Consider the following 17,799-nt stretch of genomic DNA (forward strand, 5'->3'; position numbering starts at 1 on the left):
TACATGCTCAACACTGTCGAGCAAGAGGATTAGGCATCTTGAAGCAAAGATTTACGCCAGCAGTGACTACTCTTGTGCGGCGGTATTGCACGTCACAGTTGATCACTTGAGGACCACCGACACCATGTACCTGTACTTTGACTGCGCTATGACTTGCGGTGGAACATGGAGCTCTCGATATGCGCAGGGAATCTTCCATGGGGGCGCATACCCTTGTCCGTTCGCCTTATTGAGCCAAAGCTTGAAAGGCAACTCGAAGCGTACCGGCTAGGCGGGATTAATGAAGCCGCCTCCTTTGTAACTTGCGTCACAGGCTAAGACGCAAGTCGATGGAGGTTTCTTGGCAGCACACACACTAATAAGGGTTTCATAAGTAAAGTGGCTTGGGTCGTGTAACACGGATACATTTACAATCATATTAGGCAATATGTATATGTTATGGACGGTGGTGGAGGGGCTGATCAAAAGACAGACGCTGCTGTATCAAGTCCTGTGTGAGCTTGCAAGGTACGACCTTTTTGAGCAAAGCTTTGTAGATTAAGTAAACATGGGTATTATTAGTCCGTACCCAAGAGCTCGGGTTGGCAAACAGAATGATGATGAGACAAATTCGTTTCCGTCATGTTTGTGGACGGATAGACGTCGTGTCTGTGCCACGTCTGAGGTGTCCCGTTGTCAGACCAAAGCTTGATTGCCTTGCCACTTTAGTGCGTTGACAGGTCGAGGTTTTCCAGAGAATGAGAGAATGAGAGAGAAAGATTTCGAGGCTACGATATGACGGCGACACATCTATCATCTCTCAGAGACGGCTGGTCGCGAGTAAGCTTAACTCGATGCTCTGGCTGGCAGCATGTCATTTGTTGGGGCGGCAGTAGTCATGTGCAGCGGATATGCACATACTCAACAGACGTACAAGAGATATTGATATTGGTTTCGTTTGCTGGGAGTCTCCAAATCCAACAGCTCCTTCGGGTTCGCTTCAAAATGCCGATTATGATGCCCCTATAAGCCTCAACCCTGCGTCTTTGTTGTCTGCTCCTTTCTTATATCTTTCCCTTCTTTGTCCTCTTCTCTTTCGCCCAACCTTCTCACCCTTTCTTCCCATTCATAGATTCGGCACTTCATCGAGACCCGCACGGGAGTAACTTATTGCTCAACCTGCGTACGCAGACCAAGGCGACGGCTCCTAACATGCAGTGGCCAGCACGGGACGCGGAGCCGCTGCAGACGCCATGCGGATTCTTGGGTAGCCGGAGCTCTGGCAGCTTGGCCTTGTGATGTTTTTTGCCCTTGTCCTCCGCCGGCGATTGTATTATTATTGTCATGGTGAGTTTTTTCTTTTGTTGCCCTTCTTTATCATATGCGATTGTTTTTGTAGCTGCGTTGACTGCTTATCACCTAAGGTCTTAGGTATTGTATGCAGTTTGCTAGCCCAGAGTACAAAGGGAAGTGAAGCCGTTTATGGTCTTTCGCATTCCGCTCTCGTACGTGATGCAGTGACTTCGCCTTTGTTTGCCCTTTACCCTCCCATACTTCCATGCGGCTGTGTTTATTTGTTGGATCCAGACCTTTTGACTGTTAGACCGGCCTTTGTCTTTTGTATTACAGTGCAGTGAGAGAATAATCCTTTTACCAGTTGTTCCTCTTTTCTTTTTCTTCTTTCCTTCTTTCCTTTCTTCTATCCTTCTTCCTTCCTTTCTTCTTTTAACCACCTCCTTCCCCCTCTCTCTCTTTCAATCTCTCACCTCCATTCTGCTCCTTCCCTCAATGACTTGCATGCATGAATCTGCTCCTGCCCTCCGTTTCGGAAGCAACGACTGGCAGCCACCTGGCGGCCGGCCAGTCCCAAATTCACCAGCGTTCCTTCCCACGGCCTTTTCGGCTCACCTTCTTTTCAGATTCTGTTTGTTTCATCTCCATTCCTTCTTCTCGCTTCTTCCATCTTCTGATTCTTCTTCTCTCCTCTCTTCTACCCTCAACTCGCACATCCATCAATCTTGATCCCCCATTCTCTATCACGGGGTTGATATGCCTGTTACTTCTTCAGACACATCACAGGTTCATCTACTCTCGCGGAATCCGACCTCTTTGATTGCTATTTCCATCGTCATAACCAACTGATATTTCGTCCGGCCATCCTCACTGGCAGTTACCCCGAATCTCAACATCCACTACTCAACTGCTTGTTTGCCAGAGATCTGCATCCCCCCTTTCAGACCTCAATAGCTCAGTCTCTTAACGCCCACGGGTTATCGAATCAAACGATCATCCTCTTAGAAGTGGACATTCGAGAAGTAGACACTGAATTTCGGCACGGCACGACACTTCCATTTTCTGAAGAAAAGCCCTGTTCAGGCGAACCAAAACGTTCATCATGGCTCGGGGACGTGGAGGCGGCAATCATAGCCAACGCCGCGCAGTCGACTTGACGGGTATTATCTCATCAGCCGAGAAGAATGATTTGGAGACTTTAGTCAAAGCCATTACAGATAGAATTGCCAGAGATATTAGCAACATCTTTGACTCTCCTCCCGTTGTCCCGATCCAAGGCGACCACGGCCATCACCATTGGCTTTTGCTCCCCCTGTTGCATCACAAACAGAATAGGTCGGCATCCCATTCTTTCATGGGCTTGAGACACGCCAATTCATCGAATACTTATGACAAGGCTCGAGAAATCATCGAAAAGGAAGAAAAGGTGGCTATGACTCCACAACTGCGCGAGTTGAAAAAGGAGGCCTTGACCTTCTTCGGCAAATGGCAGTCCATTGTTATGGCACGGCTTCAAGAAGTTGCTGTCAATGATCAGCAATGCCTCCAGGGAAGTTCTCGTGGTCGTGGTCGTGGACTGAGAGGAGCACCTCGGGGGCGAGGCGGAGGTGTAGGTGGCCGTGGTGGGGGAATAACACGCCCCCCGACTCTAGCAACAGGTTCGATGAATCTCCCCCAGCTTCCCATCCTTCTCCAACTATACGCGGGGAGAAATTTTGCAAACTAATGATCTTGTAGGACCGCCTCGTGCACCCTCGAACTACGTGGATCGTGATTTGGCTGCTCGCCATCCCCCTATCCCGAATACACTATGGACTCTGGACATGAATAAGCGCAAGTTGCTGCTGCAGATCGTCTTCCTCATCATATTATCTATGCAAGAGTACACGGCGAACTCGAGACAGCTCCTTCTGAGCCTCACAACTTCCTTGAACCTACCACCCAAGGTGTATCAAGAGGAAGAATTACGCCTTGCTCAAGGATTGGCCAAGGCGGCTCTTGATCAAGCCAAAGTGGCTAAAGCCAAGGCGGATCTTGATCAAGCCAAGGCGGCTCTTAGTCTTTCTCCAGAAGATGCTATCAACCAGAAGTCTGAAGAATCGAAGAGCGCACGACGTTGGAAAGTTGGATTGGGAGGCAATTCGGGAAAGTTTGCTGCTCCAAAGCTTGCTGCTCCCCTTATGGATGTCGGTATTGGTACCGCACATGAGGGCCTTACCTCCTCTGCCGCTGCAAGCCTTTTGGGTACAATGGCAGAAAACGCAACTACAATGGGTGCTCTTTTCGGTATAGTTGCTTCGAAACCGACAGCCAAGATGATGGAGAGTTTTGCGCGCGAGATCCAAGACTTTGCATTCATCCCTCTTCACGGTATGGAAGGCTCTGAGTATCGCGATGCTCTAGAGATTCCTGCGGAGCATCGTAGACTCTGCCTTACAATTGCTTTGAGCGGATTTCTTCTCGAAGATGAAGACGTTACAAAAACCTGGCGTTGTCTTGGCCGCTTTACGGAGTCTTTTGTCACACGATGGGAAGTTGCAGCTCTCACAAATCTTGGCAACTCTCTCGCGACTGTGATAAAGAGCAAGGGTTGGAGCAAGGGGCAGGTAGAGATTAAAGCTCGCACAAGTAAGTGGAATTGGGCTGATTTAACAGAGTATTAACTCTCAATGTTGACATTAATATGCAGTCTTCTCAAGCCTCATCGATTCCACCTGGCCAGTCGACCTCCTCAAAGCAAGCAAGATTATGGACAACCCTTGGAGTGTTGGAATGGTAAGAGCGGAAAAGGCTGGTGCTGTCCTTGCTGACGCCATTATGCGACAAAAATTCCAGGGAGATAGGCCAGTTTCATTAGTTGGATACAGTCTTGGGGCCCGAGCCATATACGCATGCCTCATGGTGTTGGCAGAGCGCCGACAGTTTGGAATCGTCGACTCAGTCATCCTGATGGGTACCCCAGCGCCATCGGAAAGTCGAGTGTGGCTAACGCTCAAGAGCGTTGTTTGCGGTCGCTTGATCAATGTCTACTCAGAGCACGATTATATCCTGGGGTTTGTATATCGAACCTCCAACATTCAATTCGGTGTCGCTGGCTTGCAGGAAATCCAAGGGGCAGATGGTGTCGAAAACTACAGAGTGCGTAACCTTCCTCGAGGCCACCTTAGTTACCAAAGCCAGGTGAGTCAAATTTTGAAGAATGTCGGCTGGGAGGATGTCAGGGCGGATGTTGCCAAAGTGGGAAAATGAAGTGTATCAAAATACGCCAAGCTGTAGTTTGTTGCTTGTTCAGCTACGTACTTTTACCAGATTGTCACCAGACTCGAACGGAGAGTTGTGCGTTCTCAGAATTGGGGAGAAGGACTCTGTATCGTCCGTGTTTGAACCCCGAGCTTTTTTATCTAGTCAGTTGCGGTGTGAATAGCTTTCTGGTCGACTGTTTTTGTATTTATTTAGCTATTATGATTCAGCCAACTTTGCTACCGTCTATACGATTCATCCTTTCTCACCTACTAGGTAGTAACGAACTGGATTCTATTCATTCTGTTGGTGTACATGTTCCAGTTCTATTCCACAGTATGAGCGAGCTATCTATATGAGCTATCTATAGGTCAATATCAAGAGGTCAGCAAGTTGAGTGCACAGGCAAACACACCACAAAATCCACGAAAGATGGTCAAATAAAACGAATCAAAAAATAGTCCAATTAACAAAGAGCTCCCTTGCAAGAAAAAAAAAAATTGCTTGTTCTAAGAAAAAAGAAAACGAGCTTCCCATTCCGTTTAGGTCAAACCAGTTCAGAAAAAAAAAACCAACACAAATTTGGTTTTTTTCTTTATATTCCGTCGTATGCCTCTCCTTCACCTAATATGAAAAAAAAAGAGAAAATCCATGCATGCCCGTTGCTTCTTCTTTTTCTTACAGTTGAAAACAAAATAGTCTCTTGACCCCCTTCTTCCTCCGCTCCTCCTCTCCCCATCCGCGAGTATGTTGTGACTTTCGACAATAGATTACATCGATGCGTATTGATTTTATTATACATTTGAAGTTTTTTATCTTGCTTCTCATCCACATCGCCGTTTTTCTTTCCTTTTCAATGCAAAGATCCGTCCACTTCTTCTTTTTCACTTTGTTAAGAAAAAAAAGCCAAGAAAGAAAGAGAAAGGGGGAAATCTCATAGAGGTGTGCCGCCCAGCATGTTCGGAACTTGCTTTCGAGCAACCCCCTTGGGGCCGCGGGGCTCGACACGGGGAACGCCCTGGATGGTGCGAGGCTGACGCATGAGCGATGTGTCGAGGCGAGCCGGCATCCGGGTCACGATGCTGTGATATTCGCCCGGGAAGTTGCCCTTGGGCAGAGGCACAGAGGCCGTGCGCCATATGTGCTCTGAGGTGTCGCTGAGATAGGGGGGAATCTTGCCGTTGCTGCCGCTGCTGGATGCGCTGCTGCCGCTACGGCTTGACGGCGAGAGCCCCCATGAATTGGTGCCGCTGCTACCACGAAGCGTAGACAGCCGGGACAAGCTCGAAGGCAGGCCGGTGCGTCCGCGGGCCTTCTTAGCCATAATGATCTCGTCAAAGAGCCGGATTTCAGGCTCAGAGGCAAGCTTGATTTCTCTGTCATGGACAAATTCATTGAATGCTATGAAACTTGATTAGCAGCTGCCATAACGATGTGAAACAATAGAACAAAAACATACCTTGCGTCTCCCGCATCATCGTAACGTACTCCTGCTGATCGTAAGGGAGACTCTTGATGAATCCATCCATGTCAAAGGCATACAGCTGGCCACCATTCTTCTGCTGCTTTGAGGGTTTGCCCAGGTATTTGCGGTATGTATATAACAAGCTTGCAAGACACCGCACAAACGCCGCTCTGACACGGTCGGCATGGAAAGCCTCGGTACACACCAGGGACACGAAGCCCAGGCATCTACCGTGGGCCACGGTCTTACAGGCACCGCACTTGTAGAATCCATCGCCTTCAGATCTCTCTTCGCAGATTGTGCAGACGGATGCGGTATCCTTGGGGTTCCAGTTGAAGCAGTGTCCCTCTACCCAGACTGTCGTATCAGTGTTACTGACAGGCTGAATCTGCATGTTGGGCATAATAGTCGAGGCCGCCAAAGTCGAGGCCGCGTACGTCGATGGAGCATAACCTCCTCCAAAAGACGACTGGGAATCCAAAGTTGAGATGGATAGGTTTGTCTGATGGCCGTTGAGGAAGGGGAGGCTAGGTCGGTGGACGGGCTGGTACTTGTCGACACCGAAAGAGGAGCTTCGTCGGCCTTTGTCTTCTCCAAAATGCCCAGATCGCTTCTCCCGAAGTGTCGCGGTCAAGGCGAATCCCGAATCACTACGCGAGACCGGAGTGGACGGCATGGGAGGGAATTTCATGGATACTGGAGATACGGAGGATTGAGGGCTAGTGTGATTCGACTTGCTCGTCCCCGGTCGATCAGATTTACCAGTGTCCACCATGGACACAGAAAATCCGTTAAAGACTGGGGGTAATAGCTCAGTTGGGGGGTCGGGATCCGCGAAGCTAGACGAATTCTGAGACACCCATTTGCCGAGAGTCGACGGCGGAGCAACGCTTGTGAACAGAGAGGCGTTTTCCGATGAGAAGGAATCATACGGGAAAGCCTCCATTGCGTAAGGGGGAGGACCTGTGGTAACGCCGTATCGAAGCTTGTGCGGAGCCGCAACCTGCAGCAAAGACATCAGCTTCCTACGATGCTGTCGAGGTAAACGGTTAGGCTGCGACGTAGCATCGATAGTGTCCTTGTCGAGATCAACTAGGACATAATCATCATCAGGGAGATCGATTCGCTCATAACGGCGCTCCACGCCAACGATATATGGGCAGGGGGCATCAAGAGCAGAGATCAACCTGGCGGGTAGAATAGGGATAAAGATGCTTGCCCATTTGAGAGGGTACAGAAGGTTTGCAAGAGCATGGCAGGCCAAGTGCAGCATGCTCGTGTGAGAGGAGAGGAAGATGATGCGAGACTCGGACATGGCGTACTCAAACAGAGCGACAATGTTCTCGAGGGAGAGACATCTGAATAGAGCGTATATATCAATGGTCCTAGAGCCGGGGATCTCGTTGGCCGCTTCTTTGCGGGAGAAGAGGCGTAGTTCTCGTACGCCAATCTCGACTTGAGTCTTGGAGCCCAGTGGGCTAAAAGCCTCGGTACACAGATTGACGACATACTGTTCCAAAGGCTGCCATCGGCCGACTTTGGGAGAGCTTGGAGGGATCCTGAGGACGGCGCCGTCGGTCATGGGAACAACTATCGCCTTGAGCCATTCTTTCCAGAAGGCCATGTTTGCAGGATCTCTGCCCAGAATACCATACGCGCGTGGAGCCCAGAGACCTGTCTCGCCAGTCGTAAGGCCCTCAATTCTGGAAGCCGCACCGTGTCTCAGGGGCCTAAGCATGTCTGTCATGAGGGTAATCTTCTCCTCGACGCCGCCGATCTCATCCTCGAGCCTATCGCGGGCCGGGGTGCCTGAGGGAATCGTCCCAAGCTTAGCCAAGAGCTGCGATAAGTGCGATCGCTCGCTGGCGAGGCGCACGCCCAGACTTGCGGCCAGCTCCCGCTCCTCGTTGGACATGTGGCTCTGTCGCCAGTCCTCGCATTTGTTCTCCACAACCTCGGCCACATCGGCAGGCAGTGCTGTCCACACAATGAGCGTAATGCCGTACAACTTGGAATTGTCGTCGGATGTCATGGTGAAGCCATGCCAGGTAGACCTCGGCCGATCATCGGACGAGACAATCTGAACATCATTGGGGAAGGCGAACATGGGCACGTAGTCGGGGAATTTTCCTCGTCGAGCGACCTCGTCGGTGGCAGTCTTGGGTGGGTACCGGTCCAGGAGCATAGGCTCGAAGCGTCTCTTGAGGGGATGCATATCGGGATCGGTATTCAGAGGCTCGGGAGGGGGGATCACCGAGTTGTAGTTACTAAGTCGTCTCGTGGTCCGTATTGAAGCTATGACGGGGTCGAGTTAGACATGACTTTCAAGTTATACACGACAGAGAAGAGAAGGAAGAAAAGGCACTCACGAGCTCTTTGTGACATGGGTCTGGCAACACTGGGCTGCTTCCGCAAGCTGTTCATATCCCTAAAGCTGATCTTGCGGCGGATGCTACCCTTGATGCTCCTCAGAGGACTGACCCTTCCGCTGGGCTCAGCCTCGTCGGCACGAATGCGCTCGGCTCGAGGGTTTACCATGGGCGCTCGTGCCTGTGTTTTCGCGCCAGCGCTGAAGGAAAGATCCTCGAGGAAATTTTCCCTCTCTGCAGCAAACTTGAGAAGCGCCTTGTCGAAATCAAAGTCCCCCATAAGGCCCAAGAAGCCGCCCATCGAACCGACATCGCCAACGCCATCGCCGTTAGGGATGCCGTTGCCAATGCCAATGCCTGGCTTGGCCTTTATAGTGGCGCTGCTCCTGTTGCTCCTTGTGTTGCCATCATCCTCCTCGATGGTCTGAACGGAATTTCGGCCGTCCAAAGAGAGCTTGGAGAAACGGTTGGCAGAATTCTGGCGAGAGTGGCGGGCGGCGCTTGGCTTGGTGTGGTTGCTAGCAGCGTCCTCCTCATCCTCGGGCTCTCCATCCTCGACGATGGTGGTTGTCTCGGTGGAATGGGTCACTGGCGGCAAGGACTCATCGTAAATCACCGCCTCTATGCCGGCGATCCAGAAGTATTCCGCCAGGGGAGTCGATGAGCCCTCCATGTCATGTCAAGAGTTGACCCCCTTACCGTCAGATACGGCGATTGCTGCTTCGACAATTGTGCAGTTGCAGCCCCTCAGTGGCCTTGCTCTTTGGTTTGGCTTGGGTTTGCCTCCTGTGCCAACGCCCAATATTTTTTTGGTTTTATATTTCCTTTTCGTCTCGGCTCAGGAACGTGCAGTCGGTGAATGGCGCGTGGCACGTTGAATGCTGCAAGACAGTCAGTAGGGGCACGCAGGACAGGGGCATGGAGCCTGTTTGACGGTAGGTGGCATCGCTGCCGCCACCAAAGCTGTGAAACAGCTACGCACCAAGACACAGGCAAGGACGCTGCCTCCTATTTCTATTGATTGGACCGTACGGCGTATTTCAGGGAGGAGGAAAAGTGGCAAAAGGGCGAGGTCGACCTGGAGAAGAATCGTCGTGAAATTGGACTGGGGAAAAAAGGCGCCGTGGGAGGGGGGGTTTCGTGAGCCCCTTTGGCTTTGGTGCTGCAGAGCAGAGCTCGATCGATGCCTCGACCTCGATTCTTTTTCCAGGATGCTCCTGGTCGCGCAAGCGATTCAAACGCCACAGCGCAGCACTAGGTTGCCAGCTCTGGTCGACCCGGCGAACGAATGCATTCGCAGCGCAACAGAAATGCGCAGTGCAGAGAGCGGACTGCGGAATGCGAACTGCGAAAGACTCGAGGGGATTAAGGTGGTCGAAAGGGGAGGAAAAGGGTCGCGCAAAGCCCCCCCGGCATGGCTACGGGGCACAGGTACAGGTACGGGCAAGGGTACAGGGACGGGTGCCCATACAGGCACTACAGTGGGCTTGTAGGGACTGGGCTGGGGGAGTTTGGGGGCGCCAGCCGGTTTGGCACCGATCTGCGCCGGCGCTTGTTGCAAGCCATCGACAAGCGAAAAAAGGTGCAGCCAGGGAATCGCAGGTACCGCTACCTTGCGTCCAGTGCAGTGCAGTGCAGTGCAGTGCAGCAACTGCCCCGTGCAAGCCAGAAACAACAGGACTCTCAAGCTCCCTTCGTTTATGGTTAATGCTGTGTTTCTGCCCAGTTGATAATATCGCATCTGATCCCACCCGTTTCAAGCCAGAGCCAATGGAGGGCTGTGACTGGACATGGCGGGCTTTAGCCGCGTCAAATGGCTGCCATCCTTTTCACGATCCCAAGCACCATGGAGACGGTTCTTGAAGCACCTGTCATCTGTATAGGTGTACTCGTACTAAGGTGCGAGAGCTTGCAGGGGTCCGGGCTAAGGTACCGGTACAGTTACGGAGCGCTGGATCCAAACGGTACTAAAATGGCAAAACCTGTAAGGTACCAGGTACTAGCCGTAGCGTGCGAGTTGCGGAAGCAAGCCACCCCGTCGAGCCGTATGGCAGAGGGAATCGACGGCACTCCAAGGCGCCGGGTAGTCTCTACTTCGGCGACAAGTACAAGGCATGGCGCTGCAAAGAATGATGGCTGCGTCCATGGCACTAAACTCCAGCCCGGCTTGAGAGGACGAACACTCCATTGCATCCCGAGTATTCAAGTACCAGTACGGATGGAGCGCTTGCAGGTCGCGTTCCGCTGCCCTCGCTCACCTACTAGTTTGGGCTTCCACGCACGGGTCATGCATCTCGCAGAAGCAGCGGCAGAAATAGCACGGAGCAGCCACAGGGATTAAGCAAACATTAGTAGTGCTTGTAAGCATTATAATTGGGTGCTGCCGGGTTTGGCTGTACTTGCACGAGAGGCTGATACCGTATGTTGGTTCTTGTACTCGTACTCTACTCCGTACACCCAACTCCGTTACTCGTCCCGGTGCTGATGGGAAACGTCCACGGATTACAGAAACAGGGATCCAAATCAGTCACCGTGCATCGTCTTCCGGACCTGTTGGCCAGTCGCATCAGTGCTCCGGCATGGCCGTCTTTGCATCGGGTGCAGGACGGCGGCAGGCGATGACGTTTTCTCGTACTCACAATCCGTCTGGGATCAGGGTGTTAAACGGAGCGGAAGCGGCAGCGTATTCACATTCAATGTCAGCAGGAGAGCCGGGAAACCAACTGACTGCAGGATCTATGCCCACCTGGTGTCTTATACCTGTTGCAGGGCGTTATACGAAGCTGAAGACGGCCGGTTCGGAGCAAATGATGAAGATGTTGAACAACCACTCGTACGTGTGCCTTTGGTAGGCAGGTACCCAGTACCTAAAGGTACAGTTACCATTACGTTACAAGACATCCATCTTCCTTGGGTACAAGTAAGGCACTGAGGAGGCGTGCTAATGCATGCGGGTTAGAGAAGAGGATGGGCAAAAGATACGAGTCACAAAGATGGAACAAGACCTGGAGGTTTCCGCTCCTACGACAAGTACTGCATCCAATACCAATACCTGCCCTGCAAACCACAGTGTACCTAGGTAGTTGAGAATAAGTTCAGAGGTGTCGTTTTTTACTTGTTCCATCATCTCCAACCGCCCCCAAAACAAACGGCCGGCATTGATCTCTCTTCACCCGGACAGGCAGCGGAAACACTGCCGGCCCTAAGCTCATACTATCGACGTCCAGGCAGCTCGTGCTAGGCTGATTAGAGATGCTGCTAGGTTAGTATGTAGCTGGCGTAGCACAAGGCAGGTCGATATGCGAAAAATCTACAGCATCAATGCTAATAATTCCCAAGCGCCATCGCCACAGAATCGGACGGCCAGTCGTTGGGCAGTCCCCGGTCAACCAAGAACCAAAGTGACCAGACGGCTATCGGGAGGTGTGTCTACCAGTGCAGTTGTGCGCTGGTCGACTGGTAAGCAGCAATCCTACCTACTATGTACAGTCCCCCCCCCCCCAGACTTGAAAGGGTGATCCGAGAGCCAATCTCGAGCTCCATAATCGATGCTCCATGACTTGCATGCCTCATGTATGCGCATGTACAAGTACGGAGTAAGCTGCTGTGGACACTCCGTAGACTAGCACAACTCCGCCTCCTCTTAGAACAAGAGGCATGGCAACCACGTCCATCAGGCGAAAGAGATGATCAACCAGGTTATAGAACGTGCATCACCTACAGGTACGAGTCCTTGGTACAGCAACATCATCTCTTCCCGCGCCCCGTGATGTGTTGCCTCACCCGTGCCTCTCGAGAGATGCAGACAAGCTTCCAGAACCAGAGCCGAAATTCCTATCACAGCCTCTGGGAACCAGGCACCAAATCCAAGCAACCCAAGGCGTCAGGGATACCCCTGGCACATCTAGGGCGGTAGGCGCGCCTCGCGTCAACTGGCTCGTCGTCGGCCTTCTTCCTCTAGCGGCGGCTGATGACTCCTGGGGGGTGCTTGTAATATTTCGTACTTTTACGGTACAGGATTATGATTGATCGATAATAAGATGGGCTTTCTCCTCTCTCCTCACCGCAATCGCTCTGCTCTGCATCCATCGTGGCTTTGAGCAGCACTCCTCCCTGCAGGCGATATTTGCGCACAGTCTCGAGGCACAAGGGGAGGGAGGGGAAACACTACATGTAATCAAAGGCGCTCTGATTGACTGGATGCTATGGATGGACTCCTTTGGCCCAGTTACAGGTGCGTATCTGCTGTATCGTACTGTATGCAGCAGAGACCTCCTGTCGCCACTGAGACGCAGGTACAGCCACACACGCGAGCGACAGCACCAAGCACTCGGACGACGCACATGGACATGGAAGCAATCAACCCAAAAGCCCAACTTTAGCGGTCTCCAACTAGCCCCTGGACAAGGTTGTTCTGGCTCCGGCTGGGAAGCAGAAGCACGGGCCTTGGGAAGCAAGTGCTGCGCGAGTTCGCACTAAGGAGAACTAACATGGGAATATGGGCGGAGGACTTCGTATACGGGACAAGATTCGTCTCCATGGACTTGGGATACGGAGCACGTTGACATATGAGGGGAGGACCCCTTTCTCCTCGAGCTGGCTAAATGGCTGGATACAGCTAGCTTTTGGTTCTTGAACTGTCTTTCCGTCGAATCTTGTTTCCCCCCTTGGCTATCCTCGATCACCGCCCCCCTCTCTGAGGCTTGACCAACTCCAGACCGAGCAGCGACGGGTGGTGATGTGTCACAAGTTACAGCCCATCTAGGAACATTGAACCTCTTTGCGGTGCAAGTACGAGTACATACGATACTTGTAGATGCTGCGTACAGGGGATGGCCACCCTTTGCAGATTCAGCAGCCTACTTGGACAAATTGGTACGACTGGAAGAAAGCAGCTGCAGGCCGTTTCAGGACACCCCACATATGATGTGTCACGATCTTAGCCAGCCACCCACTTGGACTGCTCAATCCAAATTGACCCTTGCTTTTCGTGATCAACCTGGATCACGGAATGTTATCGATGGTGACTGCAATCACGGGCCATTGCGGATGCCGCCAGAACTCATATCATTACAACAGGCAGCTTTAATGACGAGCAGGTGAATCAAACCACTATCAAATACGGGGTATCACCGAACATCCTGATCACGGGCTGCTCTAGAGAGAATCTACCTTCTTCAAAAGACTTGACCCCTCCAATTCGTCACCAACGTCGCCAAGGGACCAAGCAATCATGTAACGCCACGCCTCTCATCAGCTCCTACGTCAAGTCTTCAACCGGCCCAATTCGTTACGGAAGGCCGAACGCCGATCACATTTAACCATTTTTTCCCTCTGTCGATCGTCTTCTTCAACTCGGCGCATTTGTACCCGATTGGCGGCTTCACACCACTCCGATATGAATTACGGCCTCAATTCAACTTTTCGAGTCTCCCTAATACTACTAGACATCATCACTCCTGGTTATCCTATGGCTAGTATTCATCATCTTCTACGTCTCCAGATCGACGTGTAATTCACATCGAGCTTCAGCAAACCCTTCATATTACTATTTGATCAGCTACCCCATGCTCATCCATCGTCTTCCATTCAGCTGTAAGAATAAAATTCATACCTAGCAACAGAAGAAAAAAAAATACTCCGAACTCCATATCCATTACTACCTACCTATCGTGCTGCTAGTCTCTTCTTGTAAGGCACTATTTCACCCCTTAAATGTTGCAAGGGGGGAGAAGGTCTGAGATGTGATACTGCCACTTCGTACATACGGAGTCTCAGGAAAAGAAAAGCGTTTTTTTGGCAGCGGCCATTCGCAACTTGTAAGAACTCGTATGATATGCGTCGTCAGCAATCGGGCCACATGGCCTTGCATACACGACGTCTTGCCTATTAATAGATGGGCTCGTACTTGGTGAGCGTATCACTGAAATCATGAATAGGTGTTTTAGGTTAGCAGCTAGCGTTGGGTTTGGAGCGGCATGGGAAAACGCCAGTAATAGCAGACCCTGCATGAGTATGCATACATGCAATCGCGGCCAATTGACTGTTAAAGATAACCTCTATAACAGTGACATTGATTCAAAGATGGTCTAGATATACTGCTGTGAATACCTCTGGCCGTGTCTCTCCCATATCGTCAAACGTACACTACCTACCCAGATAGTTCCATAGCTGACCTTGTCTCTTCTGATAAGACGCCCAGTCTTTGTAGCACAGAATCCTCCATGCCAAGTAACACCCATAAAGTCCCTATCAACCACAGTCGTACTTGTGCGAAAAAGAAGAAGAAAACAGAGCGGAAACGCACACGCATATGCTGTGCTCCGTAACCATCGGCTCTTGACTTTCTGTGATCCGGCGTCCTCGTATCCTAGCACGGCAGACGGCCGTCAGACCGGGCCATCGGGCTCTCATTGCCCCCCCTGTACTTGGACGTGGCTTGGCCCCCTCCTTCGTGAATCGTAAATCGTGTATCGTGATGATGCCTCTCCCCCCTTGCTCCAGTACATGTCTATGAAACGCCATGCACTTCGCCCAGCCACGCCATCAACTCATGTTCGGTAGCCGAGTTGACGCTGGTCCGGTCCGTAAATCGGAACGTTTAGACAAAACGCTCTGTAATAGTCCTTGGCCTGACTTGCCTCTGTGTCAACGAAACAGCTTTCCCAGCTTCCCTGGCCTCTCTCTCATCGAACGGGAACCCGAGCACCAAGCTTGCCCGTTGACAAAAACCCGCGACATCCCATCTCCCCTCTCCACCCAATGCCCAACACACCAAAGATCATTCTTCCGTCCGCCGTCAGCCGTGGGCCATTGTCTGCACCCTTCTCCTGCACCAGGAAGCAAACCTGCTCAATCTCGCCCGGGTGCAACACCGGCTTCTTGTCCCCGTCCGAGCTCCAGTTGCAGTCGTGATAGCCCAGGCCCTCCTCCGTATCTAGCTCCACTTTCTCAAGCTGTATCACGTCCTCGCTGCAGTTTTCTAGCTGTGCCTCGAGGATCCATTTCTTGACGTTGCTTGTATCCGAGTTGACGCTGCTGACCTTGGTCCTCACGATCAAGGATGCCTTGCATATAAACTGATAAAGCTTCCTAAACGTCCGCGTCCGCCCACTCGTCTCCGTAGCCTCGGAGTAGCTCACCGTCACGGCCAACACATGATTGCCTTCCTCCTTTAAATCAAAGCCAACAATCTTCTGTAGCGTTCCTCCCGGCTCGAGATCCACCCCTCCGGCGGGCGCCGCACCGTGTATGTTCGCAGGCCCGAGTTCAAGCTTCTGGGTGCCTCCCAGGCCAGGGGTCTTCATCTCAGCCTCAATGCGAACATCACGTATGCGCTTCGCCGCATCAGGGGGGAGATCATTGTTGGCGCAAAGGGTGCAGCTAAACGTTTCGCCCACGTAGGCCGAGCCAAACGATACCGGCAGGTTGAGGATCGGGCTGAGCAGGAAAGGGTCTGGGTTCGTATTAGGGCCAGAGTAGGCGAGTGAGGCGGGCGCCGGCTGCGACTTGGTGTTGGGAGGAGAGAATGGAGGATCTATCGGATACTGCGTCACCAGTGATGGCTGAGAGAGCCTGGTGATTGTCTAGGTGAGGAGCGATATCCACTCAATTGACCAGCGTTGGATGCGTACCTGAGCACTTTGACAGAGACCGAGTGCGGCTCCTTTATAGGGTCGTGAGAAGGATACGCTTGATGGCTCATTTCTTGCCGGGTTGCTTTGCACTGGTCGGTTTATGAATGTTCGGGACGTCAAAATCAGGACAGGCGACCACGGATGCGGGACACCTTACGCAGCTGGCGCCGAGCTCTTTATCGATAAGACGCCAACTCTCTATTCTTAGCACTCTAGCGCCCGTAACTTATAGCGGGGTCCCCCGTACACTCTGGGCGTCTTCTTGGACCCTTGACCAAACCAAGATATGTCTAGATTCACCATTGTATCATGTAGATGCTCATAAAAGGATAGACATAACCATTTTGTGTATATGAAGCTCATTTAGTGCTTGACACGTGCCGCAAATGCATTATTTCAGAGAGGCGTAGCAAGCAGAAGCAGGTTCCTGAAGTTGTTGTTAGTGCCTTGTACGTCCCTTCAATTGAAGATCGTCCGTCTCCACCCTCCGATAGCCGGTCATGCGAGATTTGCTCTTTACTCCTACCTCTCCCTATTCAATTATTTATGCCGTCTCATTAAATCATTTATATGAAAGTTTCTCATTACAAAGCTTTGCCATCTTGATCAGCAAAAAGAAAGACGTTCGTCCCTTACTTGGCGTTCCTGTGTAGTTCGCCCATTGGGCCGAGATCGCGCCCATGATACCCTCAGCATCCTCAAGGCCATTCATCAACATGGCAAAGCCAAATCTACTGCTCTGCTTCGACGCCTTTGGCACATTATTCAGCCCCAAAGGCGCAGTCGCCCAGCAATACGCCGAAGTTGCACGACAATGCGGCATCACCGAATTTAGCGACAGTGAGCTTCAATCTCGGTTACTCTCCGCCATTAAAGAGGAAAGGGAGCAGAACCCCAATTACGGCAAAGCAACCGGCCTGGGCGCTACAAAGTGGTGGACAAATGCAAGCGAACTCCTCAAGCTATTCTTTGAAAAAAACAGTTTATTCTAACATTTTGTCCAGGTTATTCACAAGACGTTTACGCCTCTTATTCGCAGCGACCAGGCGCTCCCCCCTGCTCTGGTTCCGAAGCTGATGCACCGCTTCTCTTCAAGTGAAGGCTACGATGCTCAGCGCGATCTTGTCCCTGCGTTAAGGGCATTGCGGCATGGAAAATCGCTCCAGGGCTTTGACAAGGTCGTCATTGGCGTGGTGACCAACTCCGACGACCGAGTTCCAAGCATTCTTTCTTCCTTTGGACTCGATGTTAGTCCGGCGCGGTACGGCTTAGAAGACCAAATGGATGCGAACCCAGAGGACCGATATGACATTGACTTCCATTGTATGTCTTATGATGTTGGTGTTGAGAAGCCGGACACGCGCATCTTTAACGCTGCCGAGCTCATGCTGTCCCGTATCATCGCTGCTCGACACGGCAAGACTCCTGCTGAAGCCGACTTGCAGAGTTGGCAGAAAGTGTACGTCGGCGATGAATACGCCAAGGATGTCGTCGGTTCAATCAATGCAGGATGGAATCCTGTGCTACTCGACGTGGCCGGGACTTCTACTCAAGTAACCAGCTTAGAGGACTGTCCATCGCAGGCCCTCCAAGATCTTTTCAAGCAGCATGCCGTTGTTAGGGTGCGGTCAATACGGGGACTAGCCTCCTGGTTGACGGGGATGGAGTGGGAAACAAAATAAAAGATACTACATATAAATCATACGCATGGATATCCCTCACTGCACACGCCACTTTTAAGATAATATCAACTACAAAGATTAAGTGCGTATAATCTGCTATAGGCTATGGTTCTGAGCTTAGCTTCATACAATGC

The 17,799-nt window shown here is 51.6% G+C and overlaps 5 protein-coding genes across 5 annotated transcripts; 3 read left to right on the top strand and 2 right to left on the bottom strand.

Annotated features, from left to right (window-relative positions):
* Positions 1 to 2,374: 2,374 nt before the first annotated feature.
* Positions 2,375 to 4,521, top strand: Triagg1_7818 (uncharacterized protein; the record flags this gene model as incomplete). The annotated part of the gene is made up of 3 exons (XM_062902596.1): positions 2,375 to 2,930; positions 3,010 to 3,900; positions 3,962 to 4,521. The coding sequence occupies 3 exons, from the start codon at positions 2,375 to 2,377 to the stop codon at positions 4,519 to 4,521; spliced, it is 2,007 nt and encodes a 668-aa protein (XP_062753151.1).
* Positions 4,522 to 5,446: 925 nt separating this feature from the next.
* On the bottom strand, positions 5,447 to 9,019 carry Triagg1_7819 (uncharacterized protein; the record flags this gene model as incomplete). Its single annotated transcript, XM_062902597.1, has 3 exons — positions 5,447 to 5,913; positions 5,972 to 8,272; positions 8,347 to 9,019. 3 exons carry the CDS (start codon positions 9,017 to 9,019, stop codon positions 5,447 to 5,449), a joined length of 3,441 nt encoding a protein of 1,146 aa, XP_062753152.1.
* Positions 9,020 to 9,557: 538 nt separating this feature from the next.
* Triagg1_7820 (uncharacterized protein) lies at positions 9,558 to 10,054 on the top strand (the record flags this gene model as incomplete). The annotated part of the gene is made up of 2 exons (XM_062902598.1): positions 9,558 to 9,783; positions 9,840 to 10,054. The coding sequence occupies 2 exons, from the start codon at positions 9,558 to 9,560 to the stop codon at positions 10,052 to 10,054; spliced, it is 441 nt and encodes a 146-aa protein (XP_062753153.1).
* Positions 10,055 to 15,032: 4,978 nt separating this feature from the next.
* Triagg1_7821 (uncharacterized protein) lies at positions 15,033 to 16,051 on the bottom strand (the record flags this gene model as incomplete). The annotated part of the gene is made up of 2 exons (XM_062902599.1): positions 15,033 to 15,921; positions 15,981 to 16,051. 2 exons carry the CDS (start codon positions 16,049 to 16,051, stop codon positions 15,033 to 15,035), a joined length of 960 nt encoding a protein of 319 aa, XP_062753154.1.
* Positions 16,052 to 16,699: 648 nt separating this feature from the next.
* On the top strand, positions 16,700 to 17,665 carry Triagg1_7822 (uncharacterized protein; the record flags this gene model as incomplete). Its single annotated transcript, XM_062902600.1, has 2 exons — positions 16,700 to 16,917; positions 17,023 to 17,665. The coding sequence occupies 2 exons, from the start codon at positions 16,700 to 16,702 to the stop codon at positions 17,663 to 17,665; spliced, it is 861 nt and encodes a 286-aa protein (XP_062753155.1).
* Positions 17,666 to 17,799: the final 134 nt, after the last annotated feature.

Source organism: Trichoderma aggressivum, assembly GCF_033847375.1.
Source record: "Trichoderma aggressivum f. europaeum strain CBS 100526 chromosome Unknown scaffold_036, whole genome shotgun sequence".
NCBI classification, from domain to species: domain Eukaryota; kingdom Fungi; phylum Ascomycota; class Sordariomycetes; order Hypocreales; family Hypocreaceae; genus Trichoderma; species Trichoderma aggressivum.